This window comes from Dermochelys coriacea, chromosome 4 (assembly GCF_009764565.3).
Source record: "Dermochelys coriacea isolate rDerCor1 chromosome 4, rDerCor1.pri.v4, whole genome shotgun sequence".
Classification (NCBI taxonomy): domain Eukaryota; kingdom Metazoa; phylum Chordata; order Testudines; family Dermochelyidae; genus Dermochelys; species Dermochelys coriacea.
Window position 1 is genome coordinate 92,963,015 of NC_050071.1, and position 17,289 is coordinate 92,980,303.

General features: G+C 40.5%; 1 protein-coding gene across 3 annotated transcripts in view; it reads left to right on the forward strand.

The window, feature by feature from the left end:
* The window catches only part of SCFD2 (sec1 family domain containing 2), a 314,978-nt gene that overhangs the window by 122,148 nt on the left and 175,541 nt on the right, over positions 1-17,289 (forward strand). For all 3 annotated transcript variants that reach the window (XR_006281078.1, XM_038398194.2, XM_043513828.1), the window contains exon 5: positions 4,255-4,504. Coding sequence is in view for 2 of the 3 variants with exons in the window: in XM_038398194.2 (XP_038254122.1) it covers positions 4,255-4,504 (250 nt within the window). In the remaining variant the exon portion in view is untranslated. The remainder of the gene's footprint in view (positions 1-4,254; positions 4,505-17,289) is intronic.

The following is a 17,289-nucleotide window of genomic DNA, read 5'->3' on the forward strand; positions in this document are numbered from 1 at the left end:
CCAGAAACAAACTATTTGGATTTGACTATGCTGCTGCAGTGCCTCATGGGAGCTGTAATTCAGTTGCTTCATTTCCCCATTCTCCTCTGTGGGCTGGGGCTCCCCAGCCAGGCTGCATGTTGCATGATGCACTTTGGCTGCAGGCTCGCATGATGCAACTGCCTCCTCTCACCATGAAGTGTGACTGTGGTATATAATAGGAGCAGTCCATGGAAGGAGCCTAGCCTATAGAGGAGAATGGGTGCATGAGGTTCCTGGACTATAAGCCCAACAACACACTATAGCAGCATTTCTTAATTGAAATTCTTTGCAGTTTGGCCAAAAAATTTCAGTATTTGAATTTCCACAGAAAATTTGAAATAACATTTTCCAGCTTGCTCTATAAATTACAAGGAGCTTTTAATCTTCCACTAGTTAAGTCTGTAAAGCAGTTTCATCATCACATCACTCTTGTAAGGTATTGTAGACAAGTATCTTGTTTTATGTGGAATCTGAAGCATATGGGACCAGATTTTTAAATCTTCTCAGCTCGTATTTAGGTAACTAAAGAAGTGGCTGGATTTTCAGAAGTGCTCGTTGGGAGCTGCTGGCCCCTTCTGAAAATTCTGCCCAAACTAGTTTATTGACGTGCTCAATTTCATATAGTACTGTGATTTAGTGGCAGAGCTGGGAATAGATCTCAGGAGTTATTGGCTCAGTACTAAAACCTCATTTTTACAGTGTGTCAACATTTTCTTTGTGCCCCAATCAACATTTCCCCTTCTTTAGTAAACCTCCAATCGATGTGATTGTGTTTGCATTTTAAATGCCATGTGCCAGTTTAATTTGAGATTGTGTGTAGGATTATCAGGGGTTGGGGTGACGCTGTGAAGAGATAACAGGAGAAAGACAGGGACCAGCATCTTTTGACAGGCAAGGCCTAAACTATGCTGGAATGGGCAGCCTCCAGCAAAGTTTCACCATAGAGGAAATGATGAGAATGGGGAAACCCGAATCTCAGAAGTTTTGAGGGTATGGCTACCAAATGCTAGCATTTAAAGGGATGAAATGGCCAGTAAGCAGCCAGCTTTAGGAGGGAAAGCAAGGTTGACAATTTAAGGAGCAGCCTCCACGGGAGAAGGCAATAAGAGTAAAGACAGAGGAGTCAGGCTAAGCCTGAGGATCGTGCTAGAACCTTTGCCCTTCACCAGGAGCAGCATTCTCTCTTTCCTGGCCCCAAGAGCAGCAAGCTGATCAGTCACAACCCCAATCCTCTCCACAGCAGAATACAGTGCCATCTCTGCCTTCGCTCTTAGTTATTCATGTCTTTCTATTTGGAAGTGGCCTTCTTCAGCAGCACCTACCACCCCAGTGCCCTCAAGCCACTGCAAGCTTGCTGGATGCCACACTAAAAGAATAAAATATTCTTTACATCTTAAATCAAAAACCACTTGCATAATAAAGCAGTTTATCTAAATAATATGCATCTATTTTTTACAGAAAATAGATGAAACTCTCATCTCTGTGTTTACCCCTCCCAAATAATTTTAATGCTGTAATATGGTCTGTTGGTGAGCCCATGGACTTGGAATTCAGGCTCCTGAGTTCTCTTCTTAATTCTGTGACCCAGAGTAAGTCACTGAACCCCTCTGAACTTCAGCTTCCCAAACTATAAAAAGTGTAATGATACCTACTGAACAAAATTTACTTAGGCTTAATTAATATTTACAAGAATTGTCCTTGGTTAAAAGGTTCTACAGAAGGGCAAAATATTATTATTTCTTATACTTCCTCTTCAATACTGTAGATTCTTGAAGTCAGTTTTAAATGTAATTTTTGAAGCATAATATCGTGTTCACTCTTTACAAACTGAAAATTATATTCTTACTTTCTCCTGTATTCTCCTATCTGTTAAAAACAGACCCTTAGCAGAAGTCAGCAAACTGACATCAGTTCATTTGCCTTTAGGGATAGTAAATTATTGCTCAGCTTAAGTTTAAAAAAAGAAAGAAAGAGAAAGGAAGGGGTGAGGGGAAAGGGAAAAAAATCTATCACTAACTCACTCTCTCTGGAGCCTGAAGAAAGTTCAATCATAGGCTTAAAATGTCCAAACAGTGCAATTGAGGAGAGGGTGGCAGAATCTGATTCTAAGTTGGTGCCAATTTGAACATTGTGAATGTTCTTTATGGAGGCTTTGGAAAGCTTAGGATTGACCTGTTTTTATTGGCTCCCTTGATGATAGACAAACAGGGCTAACCTGAGGCCAACATTGCCAGCAGGAAATCTGGGTCATGGGCAGTTGCATTTTTAAAACTTGTGTTTTAGGAGCTGTTCAATCAGCGTAATTGATTGATTGTAATGAGGCACAGAAAGCTCCTTAATCATTAGAGGTAGTTAGATAATGACAAACTGCTAAGGGTTTTGTTTGAGACAAATTTCCCATCTCCCTGTGGTATTCTGCTTGGAAAAGAGGTGGCTTGGCCCTTATTTCATGGAGGTTACAGTCCAGCTGGCCTGTTTTCACAAAATAGCTTCTTAAGTTTGGCATTTAAATTTGAAATCCACTGTAACACTATTTCCCAAGAGATAAGAAAAATATTTCAAAATAGATCATAACCCAAAAATCCAAATGCATGTTTTTAACTTAACAGTTGATTGTAGCTGCTTAAATTACTATTTTATTTCCTTTTTCTTTGAAGACATGTTGTTTTAAATTTAATTTATATCCTTTCTTTAGTAAATGTTATGTAAATATAGGTGGAAAGGCTCAGGTTTTTATACGCATTTAGTCATTGACAGTCAATGGGATATAGGCCTCTAGGGGCCTAAATCACATTTGAACATGAGACATAGGCTCCTAAATTAGTTAGCTGTTGCAATGCTGAGCACCGCAATGCCTAAATACCTTTAAAGGTCTGGGCCAAAATTTCAGTCAAGTTTATGTGCAACATTGCACACAAACTTATTTTAGGTTCCTCTGTGTGCTCTCAACTAGGAGGTGAGCATGCTCTATTTTGTATGTTCCCAAGCAACACATCCGTTTTATAGGACATGTACACTTAAACAGGGTGTGTGCAAAAAAGAACATACCCTGTTTGAGAATTTGTTCCTGATTTTTTATCGGTGTTTATGGGACCAATAAAAAATTGTTGTTGTTCACTGCAGATGGCTTCCTCTGTGCAGCTCTTTACAACTGTTTTTCTTCAGTTTTGTCGTCTTCAATTTTAGGATCAATAGTGATCTGAAGTAATAACAGTGTATACCTCCATGTGAAATAATTTGTCACCAAAAACATACTGCTTTCTAAAACCACAGTGAATTATACAAAATTAAAGCTAAGCTAATAATTAAAAAACACCATGGGCTAGATTCTTTCCAGGTACACTGCTGTGCCTGAACAGAGTCAGGCAGATCCAGCTTCAGACGTGTCTAAGTTGTAAGTCTTTGAAAAATTGTAGTTTGCACACAGGGACTTCTTCAGTATTAGAAGTTGAAATCTCCAAAGAGTTTGTCCTTACTGAGTATGCTCCAACGTCTCCCAGTTCATAGTGCTGACCAGATAGCACATGCATTATCCTCACAGAGCGACTGAACATGCTGCGGGGGATAGGGAGGAAGATTATCATAACACTTACGCAACAGGAAGTCAGATTAAAGCAGCACAGGCAACTTTAATTCTGGCATTTCCTAATTTTTGAGTACTTGACTTTGCAACCTTAATAAATGCTTCTTTAAGATTGTGTGTGTGTATAATACATAGTAATTGTTTCTGAAAGAAATTCTAAATTGAAAAATTGGAAAATATTCAGATAGGGTAACAGTGCGTAGACAGAAAAACTTCTAGGGCCCGAGTCCATCACCATTACTTATGCTGAGGAGTGTATTACTCTGCAAGTACTCCCAAGAGTGTGCTAGGCTTCTCACAATCCAGGTGAGAGGACACAATCCTTGCCACAAGGAGCTTACAAATTTGATGCAGTGAAGGGAATAACAGAAGCAGAGGGGCAACATCAATGAGATTATGCACTTGCTTCATAAAGGTTAGTTTATGGCATAATGGAGGAGACAGTGCTTGGATTTGTTTTAAATAAATTACTTGGTTTGGTGGTAGTGTGGAAGAAGTGGTCTTCAGGAAGAATCTGAGAACAGATGGGCACCCTTGCAGAAGAACTCAGTAGAGCTGTTCCCACACATAGGCAGCAGTGTCTGTCTGATGGTGACAAAAATGACCTGTTTATATTATGGAAACCAAGATCTTCTCTTCTCTGTTTTCAGAATATTGGTGAGTCAGAAATACCCAGTGTTTTGAACCAGTTATTGCCTATGATCAAGTCTCATAATGAGAGGACAGCTAATGACTATACCTCTGAAGACTTCCTTGTCTTGCTGGTGTATATTTACTCTGTGGTTGGGGAAATCAAAGCTGGAAAAGAGCTGGATAAAGCTGAAGAAGAAGTGAAAAAGGCTCTAATCCGGACTTTTTGTGATGAACCAGAACTATCTTCCTTACTGCAAAAAATAACACGTGAGTTTATATTTCAGTACAATGAAAAAACAGTAGGTATGAAATTTGTACCTAAAGAAAGCATAGAAATAGCATGACTTGTTTGGGGTGGTTAAGGTATGTGAGTAAGCATGAGGATTTCCTGTAGATTATTCTGTCACTGATGTGTACAAAAGCCAAATGCTGATGAGTTATCCTGAATAGTGCCGAGTCTGGTGAAAGTTCTGTAATTTGTTCTTTTTGTTAAAGAGTAGTTAAGTTTGTATGTTTTCATAAAGTAATCTTTTCCCCAATTTTCTTACATTTTCATACAATTTTCTTACATTGATCTGTGTAAAGTTGACCTTGGAAAGTCAAAATTAATCCTGGAAATATGTTCAGCAAACCACAGGGTTGTGAATGCTAGGAACTGCCCAGTCTGTCATAAAAAAAATAATTGTGTCTTAAACTAACAGTGAATTTTTTACTGAAATAATAAGCATAGTGAGACCTTTTTGGCCAACACTATAACTTATTAGTGCCTTCTGTAGAATAGCCAAGTAATAACTTTCAGTTGTCCTTGCCACATACTTAAAAATTGTTCAAAAAGATTGTAAACACTAGAACTGTAGCAGAAGAGTAGTATTTCAGAATGGAAGGGGGGCTGCGTTGACCATGTACCATGGGTTCATCTGCCTGTTTGCAGGTATAATTATTATTTGTACAGCATTAGTGCCTAGGAGCCTCAGTGATAGACCAATGTGCTAGGTGACACACAGAACAAAAAGCCAGTCCCTGCCCCAAAGTACTAACTGTCTAAGTTTCTGGCATAATTATACTACTGTAGTTCTACTAGTGTAATTCTCCATGTTTAGCTTATGTCACTCTGGGAACAGTATAAATTAACCATAAAATGACACTCTTATTCTGGAATAAGCGTGTCCACACAGAGATTTATATTGCTATAACTATAGCAGTATAATTATACCAATATAATTATGCCAGTACATTTCCACATATATAGAAGCTTTTAAGATTATTTTTGTGAGTGCAGGAATGGGAGGTGCGTGTTCCACCTTAATGTACATCACAAGAATCATTCACTTAAACACTGCTCCAAAGCCAAGTTAAGATGGTTAGAGCCTTTCCATTGATTTCAGTGGGACTTGTATTAGCGATGATATTACTGTTAGTGGTGTACTGCTTGTAGTTTGCTCATTTTGCCCTTTAGTTTCTAAGTAGGGGTATGTGTGTGTGTAACAGAGAGAGAATGTGTATGTTCTATACTTCTTGCATTCCTTTTCTATGACACTTTTTTCAGTGCATGCTGATTGTCTTGTGCTCATATAATGTTTCCAAATGACCTCAATGGTATTCACTGTTGGATATTGTGCAGACCGAATCCTGCTGTGCAGAGCTCCATCTTCATGTTTAGGTTTTTCTTCTGTCGATCAACATTTCGAATCACTGTTTTATAATTTTCCTTAATTGTGACTAACAAAGAAAGAAAACGGGGAGGTGTTGAATTATTTAACATTTAATTTCATGAAGACTCAGCAGGGAAACTGCTTTCTGATTTTCACAGAAACTTTGTTCATTGCCTTCTACAATCTCACAGTCCATCAAAGTTGCTAGTACAATCAGAGACTGGATTACATAGCTCACTGGACTGGAGTAAGCTCTTCACAGTATTCACCTAGTTAGGTTAAATTCTAACTTATATATATTTCCATATTTTATACATAGATTTCCTTACTTTTTTGCAGTGTTGTGTGTCTGTACGTTTGCTAAGTAGAAGCAAATGTCAGGATCTTCAAGGAAACAAACAAATAAAAAATGGTAAATGAAAGTCTAAGTACAAATGAGTTGTATTTTGAAAAAACAATTCTTTGTTTTCACATTGCAGACATAATCTTTGAACAGTGGAGTTTGAGATGTGCTCCTAATCATCTAAATATTTTTTTACTAGTATGGAGTTGGAGCTCATAATTTAGGCACATTTGAAAACTGAGCTCTCTGTCTGCATAATATACCTTGACTAGTTTGGAGCGATTTAGCTGTTTACCAAAAGTTATGAAAAGTTCATGCTGATGTATTATAAAGACTTTTGTTTCAGATAAAGGGTTTCATTCACAGTCAAGTTAATTGTAGATCATGAAGGCCAGTTGCCCATGGAACTACTGATATGTAGGAAACATTACAAACACATCATTAGGAGACAAATTGTGAGTGAAAAAGACTATTTTTTAAAGAGGTGGCTGAATTGTTTCTTAGTACACATATTAGTTATATTATGCTCCTGCAGTTTCTTAATTACCTGAAGAAATATGGATGAAATGCTGGTCAATCTGTGTGTTTGTCTGTCTGTGATTTACTATATAATGTATTGTCTGCTTGCTGGCATGTTTTTTGACCTGGTGCAATTCTGTGGTTTGTATTTTATATAGAAGTGTCAGTTCTGCTGGCCCAATCACAAAGAAAAACAAAACAAAACAACAAGCTGTTGGTGACATTTTATTGGACTAACTAAAAAGAACAAAAATTGGCATACAGACATAGAAGGATATTGTGAAAGAGAATATGGGTCTAGATGCTTAGCTCTGTAAATTGGTATCTCTCCTTGAAGTCGGTGTAGCTGTGCTGGTTTACACCAGCTGAGGATCTGGAATATTCCAATTATAATATCTCATGATTTTCTTTTAAATTAAAAAGTATGTTTTGCTTTTGAATGGCTGCAAAACTTAATTAAACTCCAACCAGCTTTAATAAATTTGTTTTCATTAGAAGAAGAAAGGGAAAAACTCTTTTTATCTCTGATTTGAAAATTCCAGAAAAATAAATTGTTGGGAGAACATTAAAATTGCATAGTTAAATATTCAAGTCAGGAAAAGACAAAGTTAAGGTTGCTTGTACCTTACGCATACACACACATGGACCCAGCACATTGCGGCATTTATCCCCTTGGGAGTACCAGAAGGGGCCGAAATTCCTACGACTCCCAAGGTGGGGAGGTACAACCAGACCAGATTTCCCCTAACGGCCCCTTAGGCTTGCCCCGCTCCCCCCCCACACACAGTGCATCCACCTTCTGAGATAAATCTTCTGCCGCTGCCAGCTACCAAAGTTAGTTCTGAAGCTCAAGTAGTAGCAGTGCTGAAGGTTCAGGGTTCAGAGCCTGCTGATGATTCATGATCAGAGGCTTGTTACAATAACCCTAGGAAATTTCATACCAAACGGCTGTGTTAAAATAATGTTATTAAGTTTGCTAAGTCAAGCACTTGAAAGTTAGGGAATGCCAGTATTTAGGTTGCCTGTGCAAGCTTAATTCAGCTCCCTTGAGTATGAATTATGAGACAGTCTTTAATTACATGATCACATACTGGATTTTCCACAGGACACCGCCTCATTCAGTGCACAGGATGAATGCACAAAGGAGTTGGCAAGTGTAGAATTAACCATTTATATACAACATACTAACAATGAAGTATAACATTATAAATAAATAGTGGTAATTAGGTGGCCTATATAGGCTGCCTAAGTTTGCAGCAAAGTTAGTTTTAAAATTAAAGTAAGGCTATGTTTATGTCACGGAGGTCGGGGAATCCGTGACTTCCAGAGACCTCCAAGACATTCTCTGCTTCAGCCCCACGGACTGCGGAACTCTGGAACTGACAGCCAGCCGGGCCCTGGCAGGGTTCCAGTGACAGGGGCCCTCCTCAGGGTTCCAGCTACGGGCAACAGCTTCGTGTCACTACAGTGGCAGGGGAAACCATGGACCCACAGCAGCAAAAGTCACAGCCAGGTCAAGGCTTCCATGAATTTTTGTTTATTTATTTGTTTATGAATTATTTGTTTATACTCACCAGCAACTACACAACAGAACCACTAACCCAGGAACCTATCCTTGCAACAAAGCCCATTGCCAACTGTGTCCACATATCTATTCAGGGGATAACATCATAGGGCCTAATCACATCAGCCACACTATCAGAGGCTCGTTCACCTGCACATCTACCAATGTGATATATGCCATCATGTGACAGCAGTGCCCCTCTGCCATGTATAATGGCCAAACTGGACAGTCTCTACGTAAAAGAATAAATGGACACAAATCAGACTTCAAGAATTATAACGTTCAAAAACCAGTCGGAGAACACTTCAGTCTCTTGGGTCACTCGATTACAGACCTGAGAGTGGCTATTCTTCAACAAAAAAAACTTCAAAAACAGACTCCAACGAGAGACTGCTGAATTGGAATTAATTTGCAAACTGGATACAAAATTTAGGCTTGAATAGAGACTGGGAGTGGATGGGTCATTACACAAAGTAAAACTATTTCCCCATGTTTATTTCACACACACACCCCGCGCCCCCTGTTCCTCAGACATTCTTGTCAACTGCTGGAAATGGCCCACCTTGATTATCACTACAAAAATCCCCCCCCCCCCCCCCGCTCTCCTGCTGGTAATAGCTCACCTTAAGTGATCACTCTCATTACAGTGTGTATGGTAACACCCATTGTTTCATGTTCTCTGTGTATCTGTGTATATAAATCTCCTCACTGTATTTTCCACTGAATGCATCCGATGAAGTGAGCTGTAGCTCACGAAAGCTTATGCTCAAATAAATGTTAGTCTCTAAGGTGCCACAAGTACTCCTTTTCTTTTTGCAAATACAGACTAACACGGCTGCTACTCTGAAACCTGTTTATTGTCTGTGACCTGGCTGTGACTTTTACTAAAAATAAACTTGACAAAATCTTAGCCTTACTTATAAGTAAAACAGGGCCAAAACTATGAACTAGAAGAGAGGCAGCATGTTTCAGTGAACAGAGCATGGCACTAGAGGTCAAGACTTATGTGTGCTCTTCCTGACTGCTACAGACTTACTGTGTGACCTTGGGTGAGTAACTTACTTTCTTTGTGTCTCAGCTTCCAGTGTGTAAAATGAATTGATACCAATCTTTGTGAATCACTTTCGGAGCTACAGATGAAAAACAGTATATGAAGGCTAAGATTTGTTATATATTGCGTAAATCAGCATCTGTGCCAGATTACTGGAGGATAGCTAATGTAATGCCAATGTTTAAAAAAGGCTCCAGGGGTGATGCTGGCAAATACAGATCAGTTAGCCTGACTTCAGTACCAAGAATTGTTTGAAACTAGTAAAGAACCGAATTATCAGACACATAAATGAGCATGGTATGCTGGGGAAGAGTCAACACCGCTTTTTTAAAGGGAAATCTATTTGAATTCTTTGAGGCAGTCAGCAAGGGTGATTCAGTTGATATTGTGTACTTGGACTTTCAGAAGGCTTTTGACAAGGTCCCACACCAAAGGCTCTTAAGCAAAGAGAGGAATCATGAGATAAGATGGAAGGTCCTCTCATGGGTCAGTAACTGGTTAAGTGATCAGAAACAAGTGGTTGGACTAAAGATAAAGATAAATAGTGGAGCCTCCAAGGATCTGTCCTGGCAGCAGTGCTATTCAACATATTCATAAATGATCTAGAAAAGGGGGTGAACAGTGAGGTGGCAAAACTTGCAAATGATACAAAATTACTCAAAATTATGAAGTCTTAAGTTGACTGTGAAGAGTTACTAAGGGACTTCACTAAACTGGGTGACTGGGCAACAAAATGGCAGATGACATTCAGTGTTGATAAGTGCAAAATAATATACATTGGAAAACATAATCCAAACTATATATACACAAAATGATGGGGTCTAAATTAGCTGTCAGCACTCAAGAAAGAGATCTTGGAGTCATTGTGGATAGTTTTCTGCAAGCATCTGATCAATGTACAGCTGCAGTCAAAAAATCTAGCAGAATGTTAGGAACCATTAGGAAAGGATAGATAATAAGACAGAAAATATGATAATACCCTATATAAATCCATGATACACCCACACCTTGAGTACTGCATGCAGTTCTGATCTCCCCATCTCAGAAAAAGATATATTAGTATTGGAAAAGGTACAGAGCAGGGCAACAAAAATTATTAAGGGTATGGAACAACTTCCACATGAGAAGAGATTAAAATGACTGGAACTGTGCAGTTTACCAAAGAGATGACTAAGGGGTATATGGCAGAGGCCTGTGGAGAATATGACTGGTGTGGAGAAAGTGAATGAGGAAGTGTTACTTACCCCTTCACAAAACACAAGAGCAAAGAGTCACCCAATGAAATTAATAGGCAGCAGATTTAAAACAAACAAAAGGAAGTACTTCTTGACACAACACAGAGTCAACCTGTGGAACTCGTTGCCATGGGATGTTGTGAAAGCCAAATTATAACTAGATTCAAAAAAAGAATTAGATAAGTTCATGGAGGGTAGGTGGATCAATGGCTATTAGCCAAGATGGTCAGGAACGCAACCCCATGCTCTGGGTGTTCCTAAACTTCTGATTGCTGGGACTGGATGACCAGGGTTGGATCACTCAATAATTGCCCTGTTCTGTTCATTCCCTTTGAAGCATCTGGACTGGCTACTGTCAGAAAACAGAATTCTGGGCTAGATGGATCATTGGTCCGACCTAATATGGCCATTCCTGTGTTCTTATTATTAATCAGAATCCTTTGAATTTCAGGGGCATTGTGCTGTACTCCCCAGATACAAACCTTTACTAAGCTTATTTTCTGGTTCTGGTTTGGATGACGCTGAAATCAAAACCCAGACCTTAACTGTGATTCTGAACCTTAGCAGATACCCAGCTGCACCCTCCTTGGCTCACTCCTTTCGCTTTCAGATCTTGTAAAATCTGCAAGCTGAAGAGAGCCACATTTTTCCTTTCTCTGTCTTCTCCCTGTCCTTCAAAGCACTAGGGAAATTAAATACCAAAATCTAGTGTTAAAGCATTTTGTTGATGTCCTTTATTTAGATTGCAAGGTCAAGTAATCAAAAGTCTGGAATTCTCTCACAATAGTAACTCTTGTCATTCTATTGTCTATTCCTATTTTCCCTTTAAGGTGTAAATGTACATTTATTATATATTGTGAGGCCAAAATTTGTAATGGTATAACTGCAATGATGTAGTAAACCCCTAACAAATACATTGCACTGTACCAGTGCTTTCTTTTGGTATGGTACTCCTTTGGGAACTCTGTGCCACTGCACAATGCAGAATTTGCACAGAAATTAATGTTCCGCACGGATTTTCCTTCTCTCCCCCCCGCCCCCAGAAATGGTCTGCAGTTTCTGGCTGTCGCTGGGGCCCACTAGACCTGACAGAGCCCAGCTTGCAAATAGAAGACATTGCTGGGAGGAGGGGGACAGAGCTGGAGGGTTCCGGGGAGCTGCAGTTCCTGGCATGCCCTGAAGGAAGGAGGTGGCGTGTCGGAAGTTCTGTACACGCCTGGGACCCAGCATCAGGCTGTTTCTCCCTCTGCATCTTTGGGCTCTGGGAAGGAACAGGGTGCATGTGAGTGTCTGGGTAGGGGCATGGCCCACAGCTGGGCTCTGGAGGGTAGCAGATGCAGGTATCTGGGTTGGGGGGCACCCTGTGGCTGGGCTCTGGGGTGTAGGGAGTGGGTGTTTCTGGGCTGGAGGGCACCCTGCTGCTGGGCTCTGGGGGAGGAGGGGTGAGAGTGTCTGGGGTGCCCTGCAGCTGGGCTCTGAGAGGTAGCGGATGCAGGTATCAGGGCTGGGGGGCAGTGGGTGTGAGTGTGGAGTATGGGCTGGGAGACATCCTGCTGCTGGGCTCTGGGGGAAGAAGGGGTGCAAATTTATGGGCTGGGGGGGCTGCAGCTGGGCTCTGGGTGGTAGTGGATGTGTCTAAGCTGGGGGGGCCAGAGCTGGGCCCTGAGGGGTAGGAGGTGCAAGTATCTGGGCTGGGGGGCCCCGTGGCTGGGCTCCTGGGGGGAGAAGGTAGAGAAACAGGAACTGGTTGTTGTAAGGGTTTGTTTAAATGATATCCATTTTAAACTGTGATACAATTATAGCGTGTTTTAATGTAGCTGTTCAATAATATGTGTGATTGTGAACTATTTTAATACCTTGAGTAATAAAACTGAATGTTACAGTTCCAAGATTTTTCAGGGGTGTAATTTACAACAGACGTAAGTTCTTCATCACTGTTTCCTACAGAAATCTTGGAAATCAGGGGGAAATGATTTAAACTATAATGGAAAATGATGCTTTTCAACAAATGGGTTTTCTTTGGCAGATGTAGACAAATGGGATATAAAATCAACTATTTTATTTATTAATTTATTTGTTTGCTTGTTTAGGTTTTTAGCACCCATCCAGAGCTGTACACAATAAAAATGTGCAAAAAATACCAATATGCCCACAAAACAATTCCAAATATGTCTTCCAGTTTCCACAAACAACTCTTCCATCCCCCGCTTCACAGTGCAACCCTGGAAGGGAAAGTCTTGGAGAACAGATGTGACTTTATAGTGCGCTTGGAAGACCAAAAGGCTGTAAGGTCTGTTGGACTGAAGGGCAAGCCAATTTAGATACACTAGTGCAGTAATTCTAAACTTGTGGGTTACCACCTGTGATTGGGTTACCAAGGACACCTAATGCATCTTCCTCCAGCAGTCACATCAGCAGCTCTATCCCACAGCACCTAAAAACTTCCTATTGTGCCTCTCTGTGACCCAACTTCACAATTCTTTATAGCCACAAAAGACTGGGGTATGGTGGATTGCAGGACTATTTTCTGTTTTGCTGTCTTGTGTGACGTTCAACATGGAACCTATGTTATATACAGATAACACTGTATCATACTCATGGTCCCTTTAGTCCAGTATCCTTGTCTCTAACCAGAAGTGTTGGAGGAAGGTAGAAAAAATCCCAGAGTAGGCAGGTATAGGATATTCTGCCTCAGGAAGGCATCATCCTAACAATCAGAGATTATCATAAACCCTGAACCCATTAGCTTTTTACGATTAGCTATTTTATTCTTTTTAGCCGTATAACCATCCAAGGCCTCTTTGAATCTTGCTGAATTCTTGGCCTTACAACCAACCTGTAGCAATGAGCTCCAGTGCCTGATTATGCATTGTGTAAGAAGGCATTTCCTTTTATCAGTTTTGAATTTGCTACCTTTCAATTTCATTGAATGTTCCCTCATCTTGTGTTAGGAGTAAGGCTTCGTGTTTGTCACGGAAGTCACAGATTCCGTGACTTTCTGTGACCTCCGTGACTTCTGCAGCAGGTGGTGCACCTGGTCTGGGAGCGGACTCAGCAGCTTGGGCAGCTCCTGGGCAAGATGCACCAGCCACTGCTGGGGGAGTCTCGGGCCCCTCCGTCCTCCAGAAGCAGGAGTTTGGGTGCGGGGTGGTGCTTATCTGGGGGGGAGGCAGTCTCAACAGAAGGGTGACAGCAACTCCTCTCCCTCAGCTTCTAGCTCCACGTGCTACCTCCGCTTGCAAGCACTGTCCTCACAGCTCCCACTGGCTGCAGTTCCCAGCCAATGGGAGCTAGAGAACCAGGGCTTGGGGCAGAGCAGAAGCAGCATGTGGAGCTAGGAGCTGGGTATGGAGCCCGCCCTCCCACCCCCGTCGCAACCCCCTGCCGTGAGCACCCGCAGCTCCCCCCTGGGCCATGACATGCCCTCCCCAGCACCCATGGCGCCCCGAGCCATCCTCCTGAGCCGCGCCCCACCCCCCAAGTTTTAGTCAGGGGTATATAGTAAAACTCATGGACAGGTCACGGGCAGAAAACAAAAATTCACAGCCTGTGACCTACTTTGAGAGCTACTGCTCTAGTGGATGAAACTTTTATTTCAATGCATTACTAAGTGAGAGTCATGAAAAGGCTAAACCATTTGGTAATGAATCTGGTTAGAGGTGAAGTATATTTTTTAAGTTTTCACATTACACAGGAAGAAATTTGGGACACTAGAACAAATGCCTGTTGAAGTATTAAGTATTTAAGATTATAAACACACAGAAATCAGGAAATGCAAAGTTATGATCCTTAGACTGTGCATTTGCATCTCATGGAATGTCTTAATTAGGTCTTCTGCCCTCCAGTCCCTTCCCCAAATGCTTCCACTTTGTCTGTCTACTCCTGGGGGCTTGGCTGTCCCCATTCACATCGTCTGCTTGGAAAAGTGAATATAAAAATAACCCATTAGACTATTGTCAGGGCAATTTGGAGTGGCCAGGATGCAAGAGCCTGGTATTGAGGGTTGCTCCTTGATTTCAGGCATGTGTGGGCAACTGCCTATAGATGGGGTTATTAGATACAGATCTGTTTCAGGCCAGAGCTAAGATTTATAAACTAAACTGTTTATTTTAAAAGTTCATAGCATGGCTACACGGAGTGGGATAATGCCTCAAAGCATCAAACGGTAAAACATTTTGAATTTCCAGGAGCAGTGCGCTCTCAAATACAGATTAGCTTTCTCCAATCCCTGTTATTAGAGTAAAAGATTACTTTTCTGTCTGATGTAAGCAAGACGACGGCACATCAATTTATATTGCTAAGAAGATCTCATTCCACTGGGTTATGCTCCAAACATGCTCAGTTGCAGGCGGTATTGTTGCAGGAATCTACTGTATTGCACAAGCCTCTTGCTATAAATGTTCCTCTGTAATGATAGCTAATCTCTGAAGACTCCATTGGGCAAGGTCTGTGTAGACCACCCTGATGTGATTTGAATGGAAGGATGTCATTGTCATGGAGCCGTGATGTCTCTGAATGTCATAATGATTTTATTAAAATAGAAGAAAATGTTGGTTAGTGACTGGCCACAATCAAATTATAAACTGAAGCCCTTCATAGATTATAACAATTTTTTTTCAGTAGCTAAGAGATTGGTTCATGGTCAGCATAGACCCTACTTATGTTCTATAGAGATAACAGAGTTTATTGGCATGATTTCTCTTTTTATAGTTAATATCAAATTATAGCCTTTGCTGATCTCGCTAATTAGTTGTCCTGCCACAGTGCTGAAATCGTTACAGCAGAACCAAATAAAACCAGATCACTTTGTTCAAAGGTGGCATTGAAATGCTTTTCAGGTGCCAAGACCCCAGTTCAGGATGCTGTTTTTCTCCTGCTACACCAGTTGATATTAGCAAAACTTAAAATGCTCCTTTTTCTGCCTTGCAATGTGTGCATATAAAACTAAACATAAAAAATGATCTTCTGTTACCTTTCAATCATTTACCTGACATATTTTGGACAAAATTCAGCTGAAAATATTTGTGATCAAGAAACCCCAGAAGATAGTGAATCTGACATAAAACAAAGCTGCTTCATGGCCAAGTTATGGTGCTACATGAGAGGTGAAGAGCTCATAAAAATTAGCTTCCTGCCATTTTCAGTGACTGGGTGTTCCAGTCCATCTTCTCATGGCCGTGCAGCAACTGGGAGTTCATACTAACCCAGGTATCTCAAAATACTTGACAAGTTTTAATTTGCACCTCACACTGTATTGTAACTAAGTGTTATCTTACCCACTGTTACAGATGGGGAAACTGAGGCAGTGAAGTGACTTACTTCAGTCAGTGTCTGAGCCAGGAACAAAATGCAGGACTCCTGACGCCCTGCCTTTTCTGCAGGAACACACAGATTTCTAAGATCCCAGTAACTTTCGCTATGGTCTTTTTAAGGGCTGATGGAAAAATTCCTTTTGACTTGGATGGTGCAGGATCAAACTGTGTGTCAGCTGTGGTAGAATCCAACCCCATAATGATGTCTGGTTGGTTTCCCTGAGCATTCTTAGTAGTGAACCCAGACTGTGTTCCCTAGAACCTACTTATACATGATAATCAGGAAATAATACTCTGCTCTTGAAAATGAGAGGGTGTGGAATGTCCTATTCAGATTTCTCTGGCTTCAGAATGGGAAGTTTCTCAGCCGATTCAGAATTAACCTCTGCTCCTGTCTAATCAGGATACCTGGAGAATTTTTGTAGGGGACCACCAGGGAGGCAGTTTTATCTGTATTTTTGTTCAGCCTAACTCAAAATTAGTGTTGACAAATAAATAATAAGTATTTGTTTACAAACATTTTGTTGGATGTCTTATATCAGAAGACTCAGCTGAAAAACTGGTCAGTATCAACAATAAAAGAATTAGACTTCTTTGTCCAGGGCAGAGATATTTTAGTTCAGATTTCAAACTGACATTTTAAATGTAGCATAGAATATAATCCCCATAGAAGCCCAACTTTCATTCTGCTTTCATATGTTACCTATTTATTTTCTCTACAGCACCTGGTCAGAGTTGGCTCCAAACTGGATGGTAATTTTCATTGAAGTGTTTATAACATGAGACTTTTTAACATGAGACATATGCCTGCAGCTCTGCAGGCTCCTGAATCACTGCCAACATAACGAGACAGCCAACTGGAACAGGAAACTGATATGGTGCAATATTCATTAACCATTTACATTATTTTTCGGCATGCAGATGCAATAGCATATAGAGGACATTCTGACGTCAAGTATTCCTGTTTAAATAAGCTGTGAAATGGAAACTAAAGCTCCTTTTTAAAATTAGGTGACATTTTTTAAAAGATACTTGTGAAAATATATGTGGTGAAGTTAAATCTTATTTTTTTCTCTCCTTCTTTTCCATACAAGTCACTTCCTTGCAAAGGTTCCAAGTTTTGGTAGGATATAACTTACTAATTTTAAAAATATGAGTAAATTCTTGCTAGTTTGCAGTGCACACCAAGCCTGGCAAAACAAAAACAGGGAGATGTTAGATAATATGATTAAAAATGTTTTCTTAGTGGTCACCACCCATATAAAATAAATCTGGCACTTGTTTTTGTTTCTCTTTTGCACATCAAAACAAATTTTAGGATATTTGCTTATGATTATAGAAGTTCGCTTCTTTGTTTCGTGTCAGTAACCATCTTT